This window comes from Mobula hypostoma, chromosome 24 (assembly GCF_963921235.1).
Source record: "Mobula hypostoma chromosome 24, sMobHyp1.1, whole genome shotgun sequence".
Classification (NCBI taxonomy): domain Eukaryota; kingdom Metazoa; phylum Chordata; class Chondrichthyes; order Myliobatiformes; family Myliobatidae; genus Mobula; species Mobula hypostoma.
Genome location: NC_086120.1, coordinates 23,175,322 through 23,199,014, shown reverse-complemented (window position 1 = coordinate 23,199,014; position 23,693 = coordinate 23,175,322). Strand labels below are relative to the sequence as shown.

General features: G+C 44.7%; 1 protein-coding gene across 3 annotated transcripts in view; it reads right to left on the bottom strand.

Moving 5' to 3' along the window:
• Positions 1 to 23,693, bottom strand: part of LOC134337179 (protein ENL-like) — a 134,999-nt gene that overhangs the window by 65,023 nt on the left and 46,283 nt on the right. For all 3 annotated transcript variants that reach the window (XM_063032008.1, XM_063032009.1, XM_063032010.1), the window contains exon 2: positions 10,446 to 10,626. In XM_063032008.1, coding sequence (XP_062888078.1) covers positions 10,446 to 10,565 — 120 coding nt within the window. In that variant the 5' untranslated portion in view covers positions 10,566 to 10,626. The remainder of the gene's footprint in view (positions 1 to 10,445; positions 10,627 to 23,693) is intronic.

Below are 23,693 nucleotides of genomic sequence, written 5' to 3'. Positions count from 1 at the left end.
AGATTCAAACTGGAGAAAGGGATAGGTTGGTACCAGTGGTATCTCCAGGAGCTTTCGTTGGTTGATGGTGATAAATGAGCAGGAGAAATTGCAGTAGTTTGTGTTAGAAGTGGTAATGAAGCAGTAAAACAGCTGATGCTTTTTTTGTGGCCTTCAAGAAAAGACAGTACAGTTAACTCCAGGTCAGGGGTTAGAGCTAAAGATGCAGAAACAGATAAAATGATGTGCTAAGAGTGGTTGTCTGGGTGGCTTTTACCTACTATGCCTACTTAAAAAAAATCTGGTGCATGCAACTGAGCAAAACACCCATTTGGAACAGATATGATTAATGTCAAACACAGTGAGAACTGTTGTGGTGTGCGAATTGTTGCAAGATGTTCTGCAAGAGGTTTTTGCATTTGTCAGCCAGAAGAATCTCAGTGATGAGCAAGCCAACATGCTATTAAACAGTCACATGCATCGAAACCAAACATAAAAACTGCTACGTATTGAACTCATGTTAGTTTCATGCGATGCCTCAGGCACCAAATTCAAGTTATCATGCTAAGTGTTGTGAACATCAGGTATCCTCTGCTTTTTCCTGCAGTAACTAAGTATTTCTCTAAATTTTTATGCTTTGTGCAATCTTAAAAATCAGAATTACGCATGGGTTATGTGTTGCGCTTATTGCTCTGAGATGAGAATGCATAGATGATTGTATAGAGGAGCAGTGACAAGCCGTTTTGAAAGAGTTCATGACTAAATTGGTGAGAATCATTTACAAATTTCTCTTGCATGCCACGCTAATTTTGAGCAGGGGTCATCACTGTTCAATAAATTGGAACAGTAATTTAGATTAGATTAGATTATGAGGACACGCAGTCCTCTTTTATTGTCATTTAGTAATGCATGCATTAAGAAATGATACAATATTCCTCCGGTGTGATATCACAAAACACAGGACAGACCAAGACTGAAAGAAACTAAAAAAAACCACATAATTATAACATATAATTACGACAGTGCAACAATACCATAACTTGATGAAGAACAGGCCATGGCAAGGTAAAAAAGTTCAAGGTCTCTTGAATGTCCCACATCTCACGCAGAAGGGAGAAGGAAGAAAACTCCCCCTGCCATGCCCGACCACAGTCCGACTCTGAGTCGTCCGAAAACTTCGAGCCTTCGATCAGCCCTCCGACACCGAGTACCGAGCACAGTCTCTATCCGAACGATTCAACCTCAATCTCGGTCGCCAGCAGCAGGCAAAGCCGGGGATTTTGGGGCCTTCCCTCCGGAAGATTCTCGATCGCGCAGTAACAGCGGCAGCGAACCGGCATTTCAGAAATTTCTCCAGATGTTCCTCTGTGCTTTCACGTCTGTCTCCATCAAATCAGAATTGTCCACGGCCCCTATTTAACAGCTACGATATCATTTCACCGGAGAGCTGCGCGCGCACAGCGTGCTGCTATCTTCTTCTCCCGGAATAATTGTGGACATTTGAGGAAAAAGGACAAGTGCTGTAGCTTATTACATGGATTCATTGAAATACATCAAATATTTTGATTTGACGCTCAGAGACAGATTGAAATAAATCACGCATTTTAGAAAACCTGTTCAAAAATTAATTTTAAAAGACAATCAAGGAGGTGAACAAGGAGGAGAGGAGAAGATGGCAGCGCAACGCAGCTCGCAGCGGCAACTCCGGTGGTGATGTCTGTTATTTGTCAAGTAGGGTGCCGTGCACAATCCTGATTTGATGGAGACAGAGGTGAGAGCTCGGAGCAACATCTGGTGAAACTTCTGAAATGCCCGCTTCGCTGCCGCTACTGTGTGGTCCGAAATCTCCGGAGGGGAAGGCCCCGAGTCCTCGGCTTTGCTTGTTGCTCGGCGGCCAGGGCGGTGTCAAAGCGCTCAGCAGAGATAATGCTCGGTGTCGAAGGGCTGGTCGGAGGCTCAAAGTTTTCGGAAGGACTAGAGTCCGCTGCGGTCGGGTGCTTCCAATGGTGCTGCATCGGCAAGTTTGCAGCGCTTGGAGGTTCATGGCAGGGAGAGTTTCTCCCTTCTACCGTCTGTGTGAGATGAGGAGGCTATCGGGACTTTGAGACTTTTTTACCGTGCCCATGGTCTGCTCTTTATCAAATTATGATATTGCTTTGCACTGTTGTAACTATATGTTATAATTATGTGGTTTTGTCAGTTTTAGTCTTGGTTTGTCCTGTGTTTCTTGGGATATTATTCTGGAGGAGCATTGTATCATTTTTTAATGCATGCATTTCTAAATGACAATAAACGAGGACTGAGTGTCCTCAATCTAAATAACTTTATTTTTAAATATTATTGTACCTCACATAATAAATGTGAATGTGAAATTATAAGCTTTAATGCACAATCATTAAAAAAAATCTAGTAAAAGGAAAAGAAATACACTTTACTCTCAGTGAGACTTTTGTACTGCCCTAACGATAATAAATATTTTATATCCGGTTTGTATTTGGTTCTTTAGAGAGCTATGCACATAGAACTAGTTTTATCAGCAAGTCTCCTATAATTAGACCTGACCAAGTTCATCACTGAAACTAATGACTCACATAAATATATGGATAAAAACAGTGCTAACATTGCCTTTGCAAGATTTTTCAGACAGTTGAAAGTCTCGGGAATGGAATTTCAGAACCTCATTGTCTGGATTTTTATGTTTCGGCCCAGTCACTAACAAATCTCTTTCAACATTTTCTTAAGTCAACACATTTTTGCCTCCAAATAGAGCAGCTTTGTAAAGCAATGAATTGCAATATTTACTGTTTTTAATCACTGAATACCCAGTGTTCGCTCACAAACAACAGAAAAATATAAGCAAAGCAAAGCCATTGCCAACTGGCCCAACCGTTTACTATCCAAATACTGATGAGTACACCAGATCTGCGAGGATTTCAAAACATACCATCCAAATGTCAATGTGCTCTCCATAACCTTCTAGCTGATGCCAAGCCAGTATGAAATGTTTCCTGTGAAAATATTTCACTGTTCTTGGGTTGTAAAAAAAACTCATTCCTTGCTTCATTTGACAGTAAAGATAATCATTATGTATTTTTCTTATTATGGGTGGGGATTAAGAGCAGCAGTGCACGCCAAAATTCTTTGCACCTAGGCACGTGGGCCAAGGTTTGCCCCTCATATTTATATGAATGTATAAGAGTGATTAGAAGCCAGAGTCAGAAAGCATTGAGTGGGAGTTGGGGTGGTTCTTAACGACAGCTAGGCCTCCCAAATGCCTTAGGGATGTTCAACCACAGATACCATTGCTCTTATATGGTCCAGGACAGGTTCCTCTGTCGTACTCCGAAGTACGCAGTGCACAGGCAACTGCACTGGTATTGAAAATCTCTCCGGTTACAAGGGTGACCAGGCGGTGGATAGGTCAAATGCTGGCCTGGTGTCAGAATAACCTTGTGCTCGACGTCATAAAAGGCCAAAGAACTGACTGTAGACTTGTTGAAGGGAGGTCAAACGTGCATCTGTCCTCACTGAAGGCAGTATAGAGAGGCAACGTGGCCGGCCCCATCTTTCACAACACCAGAGACAGGTAGGACCCCAGCATGTACACGAGGCACATCGTTCACCCAGTCCTGTTGCCTGGGGACTTGTGTTTTGTGACCTTGGATCATCTTGGATCCACAGATGAAACTGAAAATGGCTCAGGCGACTGCTGCGGTGGAGGAGCAAGGTATGGGCACCAAGTACAGCAATACCAAGAACGCTTCACACGTGACGACCACATTCTTGCCATTCGTCAAGAGGGAGTGCTGTTACCTCAGTTCCAATTTTCTTTTAACCTTGCCTGTCTGCTCCTGGGAATTCTAGTTGCACATCTTGGTGCCTCTGAACCAGATTGCCAATACCTCACAGTCAGATACATTGGGGAACAGGACAGAGAACCTGGGCTGGTCCAAACTCTTCTGCACCCTGTTATCCAATGCTGTGGAATGGTCCAGTGGGTTATGCTGTCATACACACTGCCACAGGTGGTTTCACAGATCCTTAATACATCCATCTGTGAGGACATTACAGTATCACCCACTTTCTCATGGCCATGGAATTATGTGCTCCATCTGTGGAATTCTCCGCCCAATGAAGCAGTGGAGGCTACCTCAGTAAATACATTTAAGACAAGGGTGGACAGATTTTTGCACAGTAGGCAGGTGGAGATGAGTCCATGGTCAGATTAGCCATGATCTTATTGAATGGTGGAGCAGGCTCAACGGGCCAGCTGGCCTACTCCTGCTCCTATTTCTTATGTTCTTTTAGAAGGAGAAGCATAAATCACATCTCATCCTGCTCCAAGGAGCAGGCTCTCGATCAGATAATATTGGAGGATTCTGAGTTGAAGAGCGAGGCCTGTGGGCTCTTTACCTCCAAGCTTCTCCTTCATATCCATTCCCTCTTACAATGCAGAACGAGAAGATCAAAGCTCAAAGTAAATGAATTAGTAAAGTACATATACATCACCACATTCTACCCTGAAATTAACAAGCTTTAACAGTAGAACAAAGAAATACAGAAGAATGAATGAAAAACCAACACAAAGTTGGACAAACAACTAATGAGCAGAAGACGACAAATTGTACAAATAAAAAGAATAAAGGAAATAAGTAAAGCATGTGCTGTAGAATCTTTAAATGCCAGTCCATTGGTTGTAGAATCAGTTCAAAGTTGAGGTGAGTGAAGTTATCCACACGGGTTCAAGAGCCTGATGGTTGAAGGGTAATAACTGTTCCTGAACCTGGTGGTATGGGACACAAGGCAGGGGTTGGTATGGGTGCAGACACACCCAGCCCTGAGACACCAGGCAAGGTCATTTGATTCTGAACAACTGGTTTATTGGTCATTACAGAATCTCTCTGGTGCTTCCAGCTCCCTTCCCCTTTTCCCAACCATGACTGGCTTCTCCCTGTCTCCTTCCCACTCTCAGTCCACAATAGAGACCCATATCAGAATCAGGTTTATCATCACTCACAGATGTCATAAAATCTGCTTTTTTTTTGCAGCGGTGCAGTACAATACATAAAGTTCCTACAGTACTGTGCAAAAGTCTTGATTATACGAGCCTAGCACTTTTGCAGAGTACTGTACATTTACAAAAATGTTTTTGAAATAATAAAAGTGGCTCACAACAAAAGATAGTTGGTAAAACATTTCAATGACCTGGAAATTTGAAGGAAAATAGAATATCAATTTTGAGCTGCATATTAGTGGGAAAAAAGTGTTTTATACAATTGAATTCCCATGCTCATGTCCTTTACACTTGCTTGCGTGACAATTAAACATTCCTTTCTGGCACTTGTTCCGATGTTATCTAATCATTAAATTCCACTCTGTCCATCCTTGCTATCCTTTTGAAGTACAAACAGTGATTAGTCGTAAAAAGTAAAAGTTCAGAAGGGGGCTGTTCTACAATCAGTGAAAGAGAGTCACGTACGCTAACTCCTACCACCACAACCCCCCCGCCATTCCCAAATCTCAGCATTTAGAACTTCCATTGCTTACTTGCACATTTCTTCAATGCTATGATAGCTTCTGCCATCTGGTGCCTTGGTATGCAGATGTAATTGAGCCATAATCAAATACAAGACAACAGACAATAGGTACAGGAGTAGGCCATTCGGCCCTTCGAGCCAGCACCGCCATTCACTGTGATCATGGCTGATCATCCACAATCAGTATCCAGTTCCTGCCTTATCCCCATAACCTTTGATTCCACTATCTTTAAGAGCTCAATCCATCTCTTTCTTGAAAACATCCAGAGACTTGACCTCCACAGCCTTCTGAGGCAGAGTATTCCATATATCCACCACTCTCTGGATGAAAAAGTTTTTCCTCAACTCCGTTCTAAATGGCCTACCCCTTATTCTTAAACTGTGGCCTCTGGTTCTGGACTCACCCATCAGCGGGAACATGCTTCCTGCCTGCAGCGTGTCCAATCCCTTAATAATCTTATACGTTTCAATAAGGTCCCCTCTCAGCCTTCTAAAGTCCAGAGTATACAAGCCCAGTCGCTCCAATCTTTCGACATATGACAGTCCCGCCATCCCGGGAATTAACCTTGTGAACCTACGCTGCACTCCCTCAATAGCAAGAATGTCCTTCCTCAAATTTGGAGACCAAAACTGCACTCTGTATTCCAGGTGTGGTCTCACCAGGGCCCTGTACAGCTGCAGAAGGACCTCTTTGCTCTTATACTCAATTCCCCTTGTTGTGAAGGACAGCATGCAATTAACTTTCTTCACTGCCTGCTGTATTTGCATGCTTGTTTTCAGTGACTGATGTACAAGAACACCTAGATCTCGTTGTTCTTCCCCTTTTCCTAACTTGACTCCATTTAGATAATAATCTGAGACAAGGTAAACTAAGGCTGAAGGATAGAGAACAGAAAACATTGGTGCAGGAAAGAGGTGTAAATATTCATTATTTTCTCATTTTTCAAGGTGCTGGACATCTATAGTAAGCCAGTATTTATTGCATTGGGGTGAAGGGGGGGTTACCTTCCTGAACCATCGTTGGGATGTTGGCTAGTGAGATCTGGGATTTCCAAGTTAAGATGGTGTTCAAGTTGCAGGTAGCGGCATCCCACTCATTCTCTGCCCTTATCCTCCGTAGGTGGAGATACGTCTCTGCCACAGGAGGCCTAAGGTGCTCCTTTCCTCTGGTAGCCTGCAGGTCACCTGTAGGGCAAAATGTAGCGCCCGCTTCACCCCTCCCCCGATCAGAGTCACGTGAAGCCACCGGATCAGGTGGTAGATGGTCATATGAGAAACTGGTACGCATCACAAGCCTTGGTCATGCGACCACTGACACCAGTCTCTGAAGTGTATTGATAATGGCTGGGGTCACCCATTTTGTAAAGATACTGCCCAGAAGGTGGCAATGGCAAACCACTGCAATAGAAAAAATCTGCACAGTACAATCACGGTAATAAGACCACGATCGCCCATGTCACATGACATGGCATGTAATGATGGTGATGATCCTCCTCAGAAGGTGTGATGACAGATTTGAAAGATTTTTGTACTCAGCTATCCAAGAAGCCTAGTTGAGTACACAACTTCAGGTATTCTAGACGTGGTGCCTGGCCTACTGAGCTCCTCCAGCATTTTGCGTGTGATGCTTCAGGTGTTTGTAACTGTCAAAGGGTTTCAGCCCAAAACGTTGTCTGTACCAGTCCTGTCGAAGTGTTTCGGCCCAAAACATCGACTATACTCTTTTCCACGGATGCTGCCTGGTCTGCTGAGTTCCTCAAGTATTTTGTTTGTGTTTCTTAAAGTAAGGTGAATGGATCTAGGACCTAAGGGCATGGTCAGTATGTTCACAATCCTTGATCTGGGTCAGAAGTTGAAAAATGAACTTGCTTCTCCACAAATAGTGGTCACTTGAAGCAAGAGAACAGTAAGTAGAGGGGATGGATTTGATAGAAGATGAAAGAGTAGAGATCTGGAACTTACTGACGGTGAAGACAGAAACCCTCATCACTTTTAAAGACTATCTGGATAAATCACTGAAGATCCGACACTACAGAACAGGAACAGCAATTTTGGTTTGACATTATTACGGAGGGATGAATGGCCTCATACTGAGGTGCAAACCCCTTTGGTCTTCCTCAGTAAAAGAGTTGGTTCAGACCCAACAGGTATTTTTAAAAGAGCTGGATCAAGACCTGCTGTGAACTTCAACTCAAGACTTTGAAAAAGCAAAAGCTTTGAATGCGCCCAAAGGAAGTTTACAAAATAAAGGGGCCATCAGGTGATTGGGGGGTGTGGGAGGGGAGAACATCAAGTTACGCAAGGCTTTTAATAAGAATGTTTGATATTTAAGTCACTCTGAAATGTATTTATTTATTGAGATCCAGCATGGAGTCAGCCCTTCAAGCTGCGCTGCCCGGCAAACCCCAATTTAACCCTAGCCTAACCACAGGACAATTTACAATGAACAATTAACCTACCAACTGGTATGTCTTGGGCTGTGGGAGGAAACCGGAGCACCCGGAGGAAACCCACGCGGTCACGGGAAGAACGGACAAAATCTTCACAGACAGTGGCACGATCAAGCCCAGCGGTGATTTTTTTTTGACAGACTCGGATAAGGAGTAGCATGGAAAAGTAGGTGGAAACCAACACGATCTAAAGAAAATGTTATATTCTTATAGTGCCTTTTAGATATCCCAAAATGCTTTGCAGTACCTTTGAAGTACCAACACAGAACCAATGAAGAGAACACAACAAGCTCCCAAAGAGAAAAACAATAATTGAATCATCTTGATCCTTGACATGTTGAGCAGAAGATAAACAATACTCAGGACATCAGGAGATCTCACCAGGTTTAGGACCTATTATATCTGACTAAGAAAACAATCAGAGCGTCCGCTTAACATTTCCAAAAGATAATTCCCTGAAAAATGTAGTGCTCCCCCAGTAATCCACTGGAATATCAGCTGAAGTTTGTCCTTACGTTTCTGAGTGAGATGAGTACCTGGCAATGACACTGTTGCCAACTTAGTCACGGGTAACACTAGAGTTTCGTCATATAGTCAAGAGGAGGCAGAGGAGTGGGTGGAAGCATAAAAAAGGGTAGAGTAGGTGATCATGAGAGCCAGATGATGAACTGCTGATGGCAAAACATCAGATGCGGCTTGGGGTGCAAGGGGGGTAACAAGATGGTGCCAGTGACCAACAGCAACGTGTTGCAGGCAGCTCACAAAACTACTAGTTATTTTTCATCTTCTAAATGTATTTCTTCTGAACTGCGCTCGCTGCAGTCTGTACATTCCCTTTTAAGGATGTCAGCTAAACGATCTGGTGCTTTTGCAATCTCCTGAGGCATTCTGCGAACTAGACTCTCCAGAGCGCCAGTACACCCGGGGCGGCCATCTCTGGGGATGGACACTTCACCGAGGCCCGAGGGAGAAAGGTGAACCCGTGGTTGGCTCCATTACTCTGTGCTGATTAAAGCGTTGAGCAAGATTAAAATCGTCGAGGATAAGCACAGAAAATGAACAGGTGCTCAGTACTGTCTGCCTGCATTTGACTAGTCTCCTTTCTCTTCCCGCTACTACCATTGGGCGGGAGGTGCAGGAGTCTGGGGTCCCACGCAGCCAGTCGTTGCCCTGTGGCCAATGGACTCCTGGACAGGTTCCACGTTGACAGCTTTTGTTGTGTGGGTTTTCTTTTTAAAAAGGGATTGAGTGCCGATGACGGGTCTCAGCCCGAAACGTCGACTGTACTCTTTCCCACTGATGCTGCCTGGCCTGCTGAGTTCCTCCAGCATTCTGTGTGTGTTGCTTCTCTTGCGTTAGTTTCGTGACTGCCTGCAAGACGAATCTCAAGCTTGAACACAGCGCATGTACTTTGATAATAAATGCACTCTCAGCAGTTTGTGGAGGAAGAGCAAGACATTACGGAACAAAATGATAAACAACGGGACAGCGAGAAAAGACAAATTAGGCGCAGGCACAGAAATAAAAGGGTGAAAACCTGAGGGAGATGTACAACGGAAGAGAAAATAAATGGCCTCATGAAATGGGGACAAGAAACAAAAAGGGAAATACAGAGAACCACACAACAGAAGGAAACAAATATTGTATGAGATGACAAATTTATTAAAATATCCAAAAGGGACCTCATAGGAGTCAAGCCAGACACAAAACTGGCATCAAGATATTAGAGACATGACTTTTAATCAAAATCTTGGGCAAAGAAGCAGACCTTGAAGAACATCTTGAAGGAGTGGAGGCTGGAAGGGGTTAGCACAGGGTTAAGGCATTGGTTACATTCATTACTCAAGGCATATTGTAATGTGCAGGTGGGGGAAGAGGAGAAATAATTGGGGGAGACAGGAGGGTTACAGTCCTACAGAAGGTGGTTGCAGAGAGAGGTTGTAATGGCCACGGAGAGGTGCAAGCACTAAGATTTCATACATTATTTTCAAGGCCTTAGGTGGACTGTAGAGGGGTCTAGGACACAGAGCACAAGGGTGATGAGTGAATAGGACTTGAGAAGAGATCCAGGCAGCAAGGCAAACACTTGAAAGCAGATTTATTTTGGATAAATTGATCATTAAACAAAAGACCACATCTTTCACGATCTACTGACTGCGATCACAAGAATTGTGGAATAAAAAGCCTGTCCTAAGGAGGGTGCATACATGAGCACCAGCAATTCCTGTCAGCACCACCGAGGCTGACAGTCACAATTATTTGAGGAACCAAAGAAACACTGGAAATTAGCTTATAGTTTTGTCCCACGTAACCAACCCCAACAATTTTGACTGAATGCTACAGGTGCTTCCTTAAACCTCTCTTCAGTGCCAGTTATCTTAATCCTAGAAACAAGAATCACTGGGGTGGGGGGAAATCAGCAAAGCGATTTTAGACACAAGGCAGATGTTGTAAACACTTATTAAAAAGCTCCACTCACCCCGTTTAGGTTTCGGAAAACTCTCGTGCAACCGGAAAACCACCTTTTCCACAAAGTGCTGAATATCGCTCTGCTCTGGTCCTCTAACAAACACCATCCAGTCATGGGTGAATCCTTCATTAGTCGGCTTTTTCCGAAGCTGGGCTCGATGGCCTAGTTCCAGTTTTACCTGCACGGTGCACTGTAAACAACCACAGAAAGAAAAACAATAAAGATGCAGACCGGTGTGACGCATTCCATTACAACCATCAGTGGCATCCGTGCTTACTCTTTCTCCTGCCAAGGAGCTGTACTTTTTCCTTTAGGGTTATGTAAAACTGCTTCCAAAATTAGTCTGAATACTATTCACCACCTGTCTGAGGCAACTCCCCCTTCAGCTACTGCAGTTTGGATCGGAAGATCTGCTTGGCTTTTGCCTTTAGACTTCAGAGACCAACTCCCCACACTTATCCTAGACGACTGTCAGCTGATGGCCAATTCAATATCTGACTTACTGCTGTTGTAGTTCCCGGTGGAGTGCGTTATACCACCTGGTTGCTTGCAGCAAATGCGAATTATCTGCTGCTTAAATGCACCTCCTGCAGTAAGGGTTTACTGTGTCATGTTTATTGGGACGTCAATTCTAAAACTGGTTATTAGAAAAGATAGATTTTAAAAAAAAACAAATGACAGACAAACCTTTGAGCGAAGAACAGCAACAAGGCCTTGTGGCCCAACAAGCCCATGCCACCCAATTGCACCCATGTGATTGGCCTACCAACCCATACATCTTTGGAATGTGATAGGAAAGCAGATCACCTGAGGAAACGTGTGATGTTTGGGAGAACGTACAAACTCCTCGCAGGCAGCAGAACTGAACCCGGGTTGCAGGCACTGTAACAGCATTACGCTAACTGCCAATTACAGATTGTTACTGAAAAACACTTCAGTGGGTCAAATGTTATTTGTCACCTATTAGTCCAGCCCCAAACGTTGTCCAGGCCTTGCACAGACAAGGACTGCTTCACTTGTGGAGTTGTTGCAGATTAATTTAAACAGAGTCCACCAATGCCCACACAGTCTTTACTTTTAATCTCATGGTACATTAACCAACCAAGTGATTATGGGATTGGGTCTAAGACAATGCCCTGACAGAACAGTGTCAAAACTACCAAATGAGGCTTTGCAAATGGGAAGGCTTGTACAAGTCTCGCCAAGATAATTTAGGCTACGTCTACACTATGCCGGATAATTTTGAAAACGAAGCCTTTTCTCTTCGTTTTGATCCTCTGTCCACACTGAAACGGCGTTTTCAGCCCCCGAAAACAGAGATTTTCAGAAACGGTCTCCAGAGTGAATAAATCTGAAAACGCCTAATATCCGTTGCAGTGTGTACGGGGTAACCAGAGCTTTTTAAAACCGCTGTCATGACGTGCCGGAACAGATGGCGACAGCCCGGCATTTCATTGTTTTCTTCTTATTATTATTACTTCTTTATTGTCGCCAAAGAATTGATACTAGAGTGTACAATCATCACATAGATAATTGATTCTGCACTTCGCAGAACCTAACAATTTCAGAACAGACGGCAACGAGACTGAAGCCAGAAGAGTTAGAAATGTACTCACCAAATACTTTGACCCATAGCTTACTGAATAAATAAGTATACTCACTTTGCCCTGTTTTCTGTCCTTGCTTGTATGAAGATGGTTTACCTATTTATGCAAGTACTTCTCTGACAATATATGTGTAACAACCTAATGTAACATTGTATGGATATACAAGATAACACTGATGCAGACATGTTTTATATATTTAACAAGGTGCTTTATTAATGCAATAGAGCTAGTCAGTTTTTCAATGTTCGTCATCAGCCGGGTCATACTGTCTGTGAGCTCCCTGTCGGTTGCCTCCATACGCTCCAGTATTTGTTTTTTTTCAGTTTTAAGTCCTCCTGCGCGAGAGCCAAGAGCAGTTCCTTTTAAGTTTTTCTACTCTGTAACTGGACAAACGCGCACCAAGCATATCGTTTCCTCTTCGCTTGTTTTCTGTGTGTCCTGCGCATGCCCAGTAGGAGGAAATTCGCCCAAATATCCGTCTAATGTGGACAGAGATATTTTGAAAAACGTTTAGTGTGGACGCCTATCGTTTTTACTCGAAACCGGCGTTTTCAAAATTATCCGGCGTAGTGTGGACATAGCCTTAGTAGTGAATTACTAAACAGAGGTAATGCTTAGATAGTGCCCAGTTTCCATAAAACAATCCCAACACTTGCCTCTGTATTCCCAACACAAACACAGACCAAAAATGCTTAACTATGTCTTAATCATTAGTTGACACGTGCAAAGGTTGAAGAACATTACTGAATTTGAGAACAAAGTGACAGTTAAAATTTCCCCTCCCTCCCCACACTCGCAGTTTCATTGGTAAATTCAGACATAGGAAAGGTAAAATCAGAACCTAACCCATGCCAATGGGCTGCTTAAAAGCACTGACTATATTTGAAATGCCAACCTCCATCAGCTTGCAATGTTTAGCAAAATCTGGTGCAACGTTAGAAATCTGGGCAAAAGTCTCCAACGAACTGTACCCAACAAGGATGAAAGCAGTAAGGAGGTCACTTATCTCAATGTTTGGGGGGGGGCTGGGGGATGGATCCTGCCTGCAGTATCAGAAGTGGGAAGAGGAGCCACTTTTGCTGTAGTTACTCAGGCAAGCTTTACGGGCGTTTTCCAGCCCTCGCTGTACTCCCCACAGGAATCCCCGGGCTCCCCCAGTCAGAGATTCCAGTCACCACACAGGAATCCCAAACCTCTCCTCACACAATAAAGACCGATCTTTGGCGTCATGGGCTATTCATTAGTGGTTCAGGGCGGTACAGTAGCGTAGCGGTCAGCATAACGCGGTTGCAGCGCCTGCGGCAAGTCGGGACTCCATTCTCATTACAGTCTGCAAGCAGTTTGTACACACACTCTCCCCGAGACCTCGTGGGTTTCCTCCGGGTGCTCTGGTTTCCTCCCACGTTCCTAAGACGCACAGTCAAGGTTAGTGAATCGGTGGTGACACTTCAGGCTGCCCACCACAGTCCTGATTTGACACAAACGATGCACTTCACTGTACGTGTGACAAACAAAAAGTTAATCTTTCTTTAATCTTTAAATTAGCACTGTTAAGCATGGTGTTGAGGCTGAAACGTGAGAAACATTTAAGGAACTCTTAGACAGGCAAATGGATGCCAAAAAAAAAGAGCGTTATGGGCTGTGAAGGAGGGAAGGTTAGATTTGGGTAGATTTATATAGGTCAGTACAACATCGTAGGCCAAAAGGCCCATACTGTGCTGTACCAATCTATGTTCTAGATCTGCACAGCAAGCACAAGTAAAAATCCCAAGAACATCCAAACCCCACCCTCATGACAAACACTGCACATAGTGAGAGATTTTAGAAGTAAAAACATACCATCATCACTGCATCAGTGATAGGGAGGGCTAGCGGTGATACAGCGGGGGGGGGGAGGAGTGAAAAAGAGTCAAAAAAAGGAAAATGTTTAAGGCAGGATACAGGAGTCTAAAGCTATGACACAAGGACCAAAAAGGTTCCTTGAAGGGATAAGCTTAGAAGTTTGGGGTGGGGAGGAAAAGGCCTTGTTGGCCAAGGGCTCTGCAGCCAATAGAGCACAAGGGAGTGGAATAAGTCAAAGGCCAAAGGTCAGAGAGCCAGAAACATGAAAGACTGGAGAAGAATTCAGTGAGGTTAGAAGTGATCTGAAGATGATGACGCGGAATTTAAATTTTAAGCAATAGGATCACAAGACCATGAACAGCACTGGTGTTGGTCAAACAAGCATTACACAAACCAGGAAAACAGAGCTGAATTTAAACCAAATGGGCTTCATGATGCATGTCACTTCATTGGCTAATAAGAAGAAAAATAAGGGAATTTAACTGCAAATGCTAAAAATGTGAATAACTGTCTTTCCCTTTGATTAAGAACCAAAAATAGAAAATAGCAACTGTGGTTCTAATTGACCTGGCTATCAAATTAATCATGATATTAACATCATTCATCAAATGGCTCTATTTCTCCTGGAGAATTTCTTTCATGTCTGGCCATTTGCTTTGAAGCAGTCAAGCCCAAAAAGTTAATGGTTTTCATACTTTAATACACAGGCATGGTGTTTTGAACTGCAGACTTCCTGCTGATGCTCGTATTTGTTTCTTTTTTTAAAAGCCTAGGGTAACTGCGAAAAGCATTTCCCTGCCACGTCACAAGGAGGAATGCTGGAATGCTCTCAGCTTAGCATTTGGACAAGGAAAGCTACCCAGCCGTGATCCCAGTTATACACCAGTGTTAAGGAATCATTTTCAAACATCTTCCATAAGGCAAATATCGCTTTTCATTACTAGTACAACTCAGCAAGGTTAATACTAAAATGACTCTGTCTGAGGGGCAGGATTTTAATGCACACAACTGCAATTTCACAGAGTCAATGGAAACAGGCCCTTCGGCCCACTGGGTCTGGGCCAACCACCAACTGCAAACAAGGTCTTGTCCACAATGTACATTCAAACCATGAGCAACTTCAGGGACCGGCTACTCTCTATGGACTGCATCTATACTTCTCAACGCCTCAGTAAAGCAGCCAAATAATCAAAGACCCCACCCAACCTGGGCACAAGGAGAAGGCAGGAGACGGAGGCCAGGAGGAAAAATGGATCAGCCATGATGGAATGGTGGAGCCCACTCAATGGGTCGAATGGCCTAATTCTGCCCTCATGTCTTAGGGACATTCTCCCTCCTCCCATCACACAGAAGATGCAAAAGCCTAACAGCACATTTCACATGCTCAAGGACAGCTTCTAGCCCACTGTTATCCTCGAACAGACCTATTGTACGACAAGACAGACTCTGGGCCTCAATCTAACTTGTTGCGATCTTGCACTTGGTTTACCTGCAGTGGAGCTTGGCAGCTTTTATACTTCATTCTGCTTTGTTATTATTTTAAACTGGTGGGGAAACTGTCCTCGCAGGGTCTCAACACCTCCCTCTGCAGCTGGATACTGGACTTCTTAACAGTAAGGCCACAGTCAGTCTGTGTGTGCAGCAACATCTCTAGTCCCATTACACTGAGCACTGGCACTCCCAAGGCGCTGTATTCAGCCCGTCGCTGATGTATGACTGTACCGAAGGATCCAGCTCAAACCGTGTCATCAAGTTACTGATGACACAAGAGTGGTTGACCTCATCAAGAATAATGATGAGACGGAGTAGAGAGGAAGTGAAGCGGCTGGTGGATTGGTGTGAGAAGAGCAACTTAAGCCTGAAAGTGGAGAAGACAAAGGAAATCATTGTGGACTTCAGGAAGGTGCAGACGAACCATTCCCCTCTGCAAATGCATGGCTCCTCCATAGAGAGAGTTAAGTGCACCAAGTTCCTGAGAGTTCACATCACGGATTACCTCACCTGGTCCCTTAATAACACCTCCCTGAACAAGAAGGCACAGCAGTGCTTCCACCTCCTAAGAAGATGGAGGCGAGCACAGCTCTCACCACCCCCTCTGACCCTAAGCAACACACATCAAAGTTGCTGGTGAACGCAGCAGGCCAGGCAGCATCTCTAGGAAGAGGTATAGTCGACGTTTCGGGCTGAGACCCTTTACAGGAACACCACTCTGAGCGCCCTGACAAGTTGCATCTCCATCTGGTATGGGAGCAGCCGAGCATCGGACTGGAAGACCCAACAAAGGACTGTGAGAACAGCTGAGAGCATCATAGGGGTCTCTCTTCCTCCACTGGGGACGTTCATCAGGACTATCTTAGTATTATTAAGGATCCCACCCATCCATCCAACATCCTCTTTGACTTTCTACCAGTAGGCAGGAGACTCGGATGCATAAAGACAAGAATGGTCAGGATGAGAACAGTCCCCCACAGGCCATTAGGCTTCTGAAATCTCTGCCGCATCTTATTCGAAGTGTCACTGGTTACTCTGTTCTATTTAATATTAATGCACTTTAGTTTGTTATTTATGTGTGATTCATCTGTAGATTTTATCCTTACCTTCATAAATTAATGTGTGTTATACTTTATACTTTATTGTCGCCAAACAATTGATACTAGAATGTACAATCATCACAGCGATATTTGATTCTGCGCTTCCCTCTCCCTGGATTACAAATATTAAATAATAAAAATAGTAAAAATTAGTAAATTTTAAAAATTTAAATTATAAATCATAAATAGAAAATAGAAAATGGAAAGTAAGGTAGTGCAAAAAAACCAAGAGGCAGGTCCGGATATTTGGAGGGTACGGCCCAGATCCGGGTCAGGATCCGTTCAGCAGTCTTATCACAGTTGGAAAGAAGCTGTTCCCAAATCTGGCCGTACGAGTCTTCAAGCTCCTGAGCCTTCTCCTGGAGGGAAGAGGGACGAAAAGTGTGTTGGCTGGGTGGGTCGTGTCCTTGATTATCCTGGCAGCACTGCTCCGACAGCGTGCGGTGTAAAGTGAGTCCAAGGATGGAAGATTGGTTTGTGTGATGTGCTGCGCCGTGTTCACGATCTTCTGCAGCTTCTTCCGGTGCTTTACACCTTGGTTTAAAGAAATGTCTCGTTTCTATATACACCATATATGCTATATACAGGTATGTAGTTAAGTGACAATAAACTTCACTTGACTTTACATGTTCTACCTCAGTACACCATGTAATGAACTGAGCTGTACGAATAGCATGCAGGGCAAGCTTTTCACTGTACCTTGGTACACGTACCGATAATAAACCTATACCAACAAAACTATCCTGCACAAACTCCGGCAACTGCAAAGCAGGCACAGCAGAGGTCAGGCCGCCCTGCAGGCTCAAGAGTCAAAAGAAGCCCCAACATCAAATGCTGCCCTTGAGAGATGGTGGCCAGAGCTGATGCTCCCAGGACATGGCTCCAGCAGAAGAGATGTATTCGTCTCTTAGGTGTGGGTAGTGAATACATCAACAAATGTCCAACTGCTCCATCACCCACCCAACAATCACCTCAGGTAAAGAGCACTCCAGCCCCAATAACTTCCGGGGCGCTAAACAATGGAAATCATCAAAAAACGATGGAAATCATCAAATATTCTCGTTTTAGCCTGCTGCAGCTGAGAACCAAAACTGCAAAGGAGTAAAAATATACTTACTGTAATTCAGTTTTTTCCCCCCTCTATATTTATCATGTACTTCATTGTACTGCTGCCATAAAGCTATTAAATTTCACAACATATGACGGTGATTCTGATATTCGCGCATTTTGAAACACTCGTACAGCCCTTCTGTAACACTCAAACTTCTAGCGATCTGACCACAGCAAAGATTGTCACCACCACTCTTCCACATACACTCTGCCCACAACAGACACAGAGAGATCCCACCATACTGAAACAATACATGCTCCAACTGCGTGCCGCACCCGTTACTGCCGTTGGAGGTCTGAATGTCTGAAGATAATGATCTTGAACCCGTACAAGATCCATGGTCCACTGAGCAGAAGTGACCCCTGCCCTCCTGTACACTTGGCAGTTTTGACCTATGTAGCAGGCTCAGGGGAGAGATCACCAACACAGACCACTAGCAGAGTAAAGGCTGATTTATACTTATGCATACGGGCTACACCGTTGGCCTGATTTATACTTTTGCATAGCCCTATGCTGTAGCGAGCATGCGTAGTTGTGTCTGCGTCGCTCTGCAATTCACCGCCAAAACGCTAGTTGGCGGTGGGGTTTCTATGCCACTGTGTTGAGTTTCTTCGTGAGAGACAAGGACGAAGAAATGTATTTCAAATACTTTCAGATGTCGGCAGGTAGATTTGACGATTTGGTTCATCGTTTCCAACCATTTATTTCGCATCAGTGTACAGACATGGCGGAGAAGAGCAACTGGAAATGCGTAGGAGGAAATGCGACGCTACCAAGCGGACCAATCACAGTTGCTGTAGTCTGTGTCACTGCGATGCACGAGTTACCCCGGTTTCTGTGAATGCTGTGTGATTTACTGCCCCCCTGGCAATCGCCGTCGGCAAGAAATAACAGATCATACACTGCATACAATTATAAAGAGAGTATATTTATGAACGTCAGTTTAACCAGAGTTATTAAAGAAAAGAAAGCAAAAAAAAAACAAAAAGGCTCCTTTATAATTGAACAGTCAAATATGCATGCAAGTTGGAGCTCATCTTGAAGTTGTCTGTAACTCGCGTGCTGGACCCTCAGTTTGCGTGAAAGCACACACCATCTTCCCAAATGTCGCTCGAAATCCATCTCAAACAAATGGGTCTCCCGAGGGAGTATTGGTCCTTCTTCCTTGAAGCCATTCATCTGCACAAAGCACCTTGTGCAACAGGGGCAGCATCCGCAGCCACCTTCCCTTCGTCTTCTCCCAGTTCCCACCAAAAAAGACCTCAACCCACACCAGTGTTCCTCACAAAACCTCTCAGCCCAGCGTTCTCTAGAACTTCTCCCAATTCCACCATCCTGATTGGCTGACACCACATTCCTAAGTTGAACAACAAAGCCTTTTATCTCAGTTCAAACCCTAACAGGCTGAAAGCAGAACAGACTGCTCTTACAGAGCTGCTAAAATCAAATACCTACAGCATAGCAGTAATAATCGTAACCAGGGCATTACACTCTCTCCCCCAGCTAAAACAGTCATGTCCTCATGACTTTGAAACTCATCAAGGGTTTTCAAAGGAATTTCCTGATGTCAGGAGCTCCAATCTATTTATGAATGGTAGTGACATTTCTCACTACATGGATGATGTTCCCCCCGTGCGTCACAGGCCAGCCTCTCTGGGGGTTTGAGACCTCTTTATCCCACCTTCAGCTCCTCCAGCTTCAACCACCCCTTGTGACCCTGTCTACTAGAGAGTGCACCTCCCTGTCTATCATTGATGTCTTCCGGCGACTCATGTCCTCCCGCTCCATGACTGAATTTAACTTCCGCCCGTTTAAGCTGATGCAGCCAAACATCCTCACCCTCCGTTGGTGCTAACCGGCGAGACCTCTCTCGGAAAGGGGTGTCCTCGGTCACTCCAACGGTGTGGCAAGTACTCCTGGCATAACCAACATCAGACTCGTCAGTAGAAAACGTATCTTCGTGTCCCAACATCTTCTCAGTTAAGCTTCTTCTCCATTTCTCGGAGATTCCAGCAAATTCAGGGTTCCTGTCACTCCAGCTACTCCTCCAGGATGTAACATGACAGGTTTAGACTGGGTGTACCACACAGTTTTTGGTTTCTGCTTACCATCCCACTTAGGAGGAACTTGCACCTTCTCAAAAGCAGCTCTGAACACGGGGTGGATGGACAAAGTTTTCAAACAGTTCTCTCCATTTCTCTCCTTGCATGCTCCCAGGAGCCTTCTCACAACGGCAGTGTTTGTCCCCACAAGAATGGAAACCCCACCCTTTTCAATCGGATCCCGGCAGACCAACATGGGTGTGTCAATAGTCTTAGTTCCTCCAACATCTACTTCCGAAAAGTTCAGCTTCAACGACAAGTAACCATCGTACAGGTACTCATCAGTACTAAGCCCTCGAGTCTCAGGGACACTGAGTGGCATCAATGGTAAATGCGTCAAATACTGGTTGTAAAAGGATCTATAAAGCCAAGTGACTTGAGAAGAAGAATAGCCCTTAACACAGCAGTGGAGTTATCGGGGCACCGTCTTTTATCGGTGTTTCCACAGCAAGCTATTCTTATTTTTACCAGGCCGAGTTGCTAGCTCGACACTCAACCTGACTTGGATTCAAACTCGGGAACCTTCGCTCCGGAGTCCGGCGCTGATGTTATTGCGCCACCAAGCGGGACAAGTAACTTGAGAACCTGTGTCCAGTATAGCTCTAGCATAATTGCCTTCAATCTGTATGGATACATCATAGCTTGGTCCCATGAAACCTTCAGGAATTGTGTTTGGTACTTTAGTATTTTCCCTGATACACTGATGGGAATGTATCCTCTCTGAAAAGTCAGCCCCTTCCTTTACTGGGTCCCCCTGTAGTTTTACCTCTTTCCTTCGCTGTTTGATTAACCGCTGATTTACCTTGTGAAGATTTTTGCTGTCTTTCACACTCCCGCTGGAAATGTCTATCTTCTCCACAGTTGTAACAGAAAATACCAGTCACTTCTCTGGTCAGCAGCAGCCCTCGCCTTGGTAGGCCCCACCAGCGGGTCTGGCTTCGTACTGGCCTTGTCAGGCTTGGTGGCAGCACCAACCAACATCATCCGGAATACCTTGGCTCCCAGATCTTTCTCAACATCCTGCAAAACCCCCGCTTGTGTAGAATCAGGGGTCGCTGTAGCAACAGAGGCTACTACCGAGGACAGTGCCCTGCCGACGGAAGCCTCCCACTTCTCCAACGCGTTTTCCTCCTCTCTAACCTCTCCGAGTAACTCGGTAAAAAATGGAGGAGGGCACATCTTGTGGGTCGTTCGAATAAGTAGAGCAATCACATCACATGACAGCCTGCCCTTCACCACTTGCTCCACCCTCAAGCAATTTCTCTCAGGCAGTTGAATGCCCCCTCTGGCTCAAGCAGTGCAGCAGCTTCAACCTGCAAGTACAGGCAGACAACTTCTCTCCTTCCCCCTGAAATCTGTGCCTAAACTTCACCCAAAGGTCAGCTACACTTCCAGTAGTGCCAAAAGCACCTTCCAGAGCTTGCAGGTAACTAGCTGATGTGGCTAGTAGATTTTCCGCCTTGAGGAACCTCAGTATATCAGGTGCCGGCCCCGTTAAGCTCTCTACCAGTCTCAATCTTTTCATATTATCAGAGTACTGCCATTCTCCCAGTGACTGAGATGTCCGCTCAGCCCAAACCTCATCTTCTCTTTCCCCATTGGGTGTGGGTTTGACTCCAGAGAATACTCCCAGCTTACAATAACTTTGGCTCTCCACAGGTATACTTCTGCATTTATCAACCAGCGATGTAATAGCCAACATGAGTTCAGGATTTAAACCAGCAGCTGAAGGACTCAGTAGACCTTTCACAACTCCTTCCCCTGACTCTGCAGAAACAAGAGCAACTTTCCTTTAAAGTCTCCGTCCTCAGCTATGGGAAACTCTACTTTCAACTTGGCACCCTCACCCATCTCCCCTCTTCTCTGAAAGTTCGGATGGCCCATGACCCCTCCTCTGTGGGTATTGCAAGGGTAACAGGCAGATCCACTCCCATTACGTCAGCGCTAGCTGAACTAACTCATTTTTCCCCACCGCACAGACAAATTGCCATTCCATGACCATAACTTTCCCTAATACTCCAACAGCACTTAAAACCCTAATCAACAATTCATCGGGACTACGGGTATCCACCCTACTCTGAACACAAGCATGATTTACAGGTAATCTCTGAATCGCACTGACACTTAATCCCTGCGGCATGCATAACCACATATCGTAATCACTTTCCCAGCCAATAGTTCAACACAGGCTTAAACATAAAACCCACTTAATCAATTCTTAGGGCAACCACAGAGCAGTTAACAAAATCAATCCCAGACAAGCCCCCACAATGAAACCCCTTTTTACTGGGTGTCTCTGGAAATGTGGCTCGTTAGCCCCTCGCTAACGGCCACTGGACTCCACAGCAAGAAACCCACCTTTCTCAGACTCCACATGTCCAGGGTGCATGTGACTTTAGTCCCGCCAAACCCTTAAGGTTGGGACATCTCACCCACCCAAACCCCAGTTTGAGTGACTGCTATGTGATTCACTACCTCCTTGCAATTGCCCGTCAGCAAGAAATAAGATTGCACACTGCATACAATTATAAAGAAAGTATATTTATGAACTTTAACTTAACCAAATAGTTGTCAAAGAAAAAAAAGGAGGAAAAAAAGCAAAAAGAGCCTATTATAATTAAACAGTCAAATGTGCACACAAGTTGGAGCTCATCTTGAACTTGCCTGTAACTCACACTCTAACCATCAGTCTGCGTGAAAGCACACACCACCTTCCCAATGTGGCTCGAAATCCATCTCGAACAAACGGGCTCCCCCACAGGAGTATTGGTCCTTCCTCCCTGAAGCCATTCATCTGCACAAAGCACCTCGTGCAACAGGAACAGCATCCTCCGCCATCTTCCCTCCTGTCTTCTACCAACTCCCGCCAAAAAAGACCTCAACCCACACCTGTGGCCCTCACAAAACCTCTCCACCCAGCATTCTCTAGAACTTTCTCCCAATTCCACCACCCTGACTGGCTGACATCACATTCCTAAGTGGAACAACAAAACCATTCAGCTTGGCTCAAACCCAAACAAGCTGAAAGCAGAACAGACTGCTCTTACAGAACTGCTAAAATGAAATGCCTACAGCACAGCGGTAAAAATCGTAATCAGGGTGTTACACTATCTTGAGTTACAATTGCAGGAAAACACACAGAAGGAAGTGGTAGGGAATTGGTAATGAGTTCAGCTCGTTGATACTTTAAAACAAGCTAAAAGTCATCCGTGTGAAATAAACTCGGTGGCTATTTAGTAGGTACACCAGCTTGTTAATACAAATATCTGATCAGCCAATCATGTGGCAGCAACAGTGCATAAAAGCATGCAGACATGGTCAAGAGGTTCAGTTGTTGCTCAGTCTGAACATCAGAATGGGGAAGAAATGTGACCTAAGTGACTGTGACTATGGAGTGACTGTTGGTGCCAGATGGGGTGGTTTCAGTATCTCAGGAATTGCTGATTTCCAGGATTTTCATGCACAACGGTCTCCAGAGTTTACAAAGAATAGGGCGATAAACAAAAAAATAAAATCCTGTTCTGTGGGTGAAAACACCTTGTTAATGAGAGAGGTCAGAGGAGAACGGCCAGACTGGTTCAAGCTGAAGGTGACTGTAACTCAAGTAACCAGATGTTACAACAGTGGTGTGCAGAAGAGACCACGAACGTACTGAAATATATTCAGTGGCCACTTTATTAGGTTTAGGAGGTACTTACTAAAGTGGCCACAGAGTGTATATTTTCAGTGTTAATTGTAGAAATTTCCAACAATGACTGAGGGCATGAAGCATTTCGTTATTTCATCTCAGAAAAACAAAAACAACACAGACTCCCATTATGGAAGTGTTGACTCTTTTCATCCTGGTCCAACATGAAGTGTCTGCCAAGATTACACTCCCAAAGAAGCTGTCGTCGTGTTTGGTCAACAGGCCTTTGGTGAAATCCCGACGAGGGAAGTACAGGCACCAGTGTTCCACGGAAGATGCTGCCAGCTTGGATGTAAAAACAAGAAAGTGCAGACAG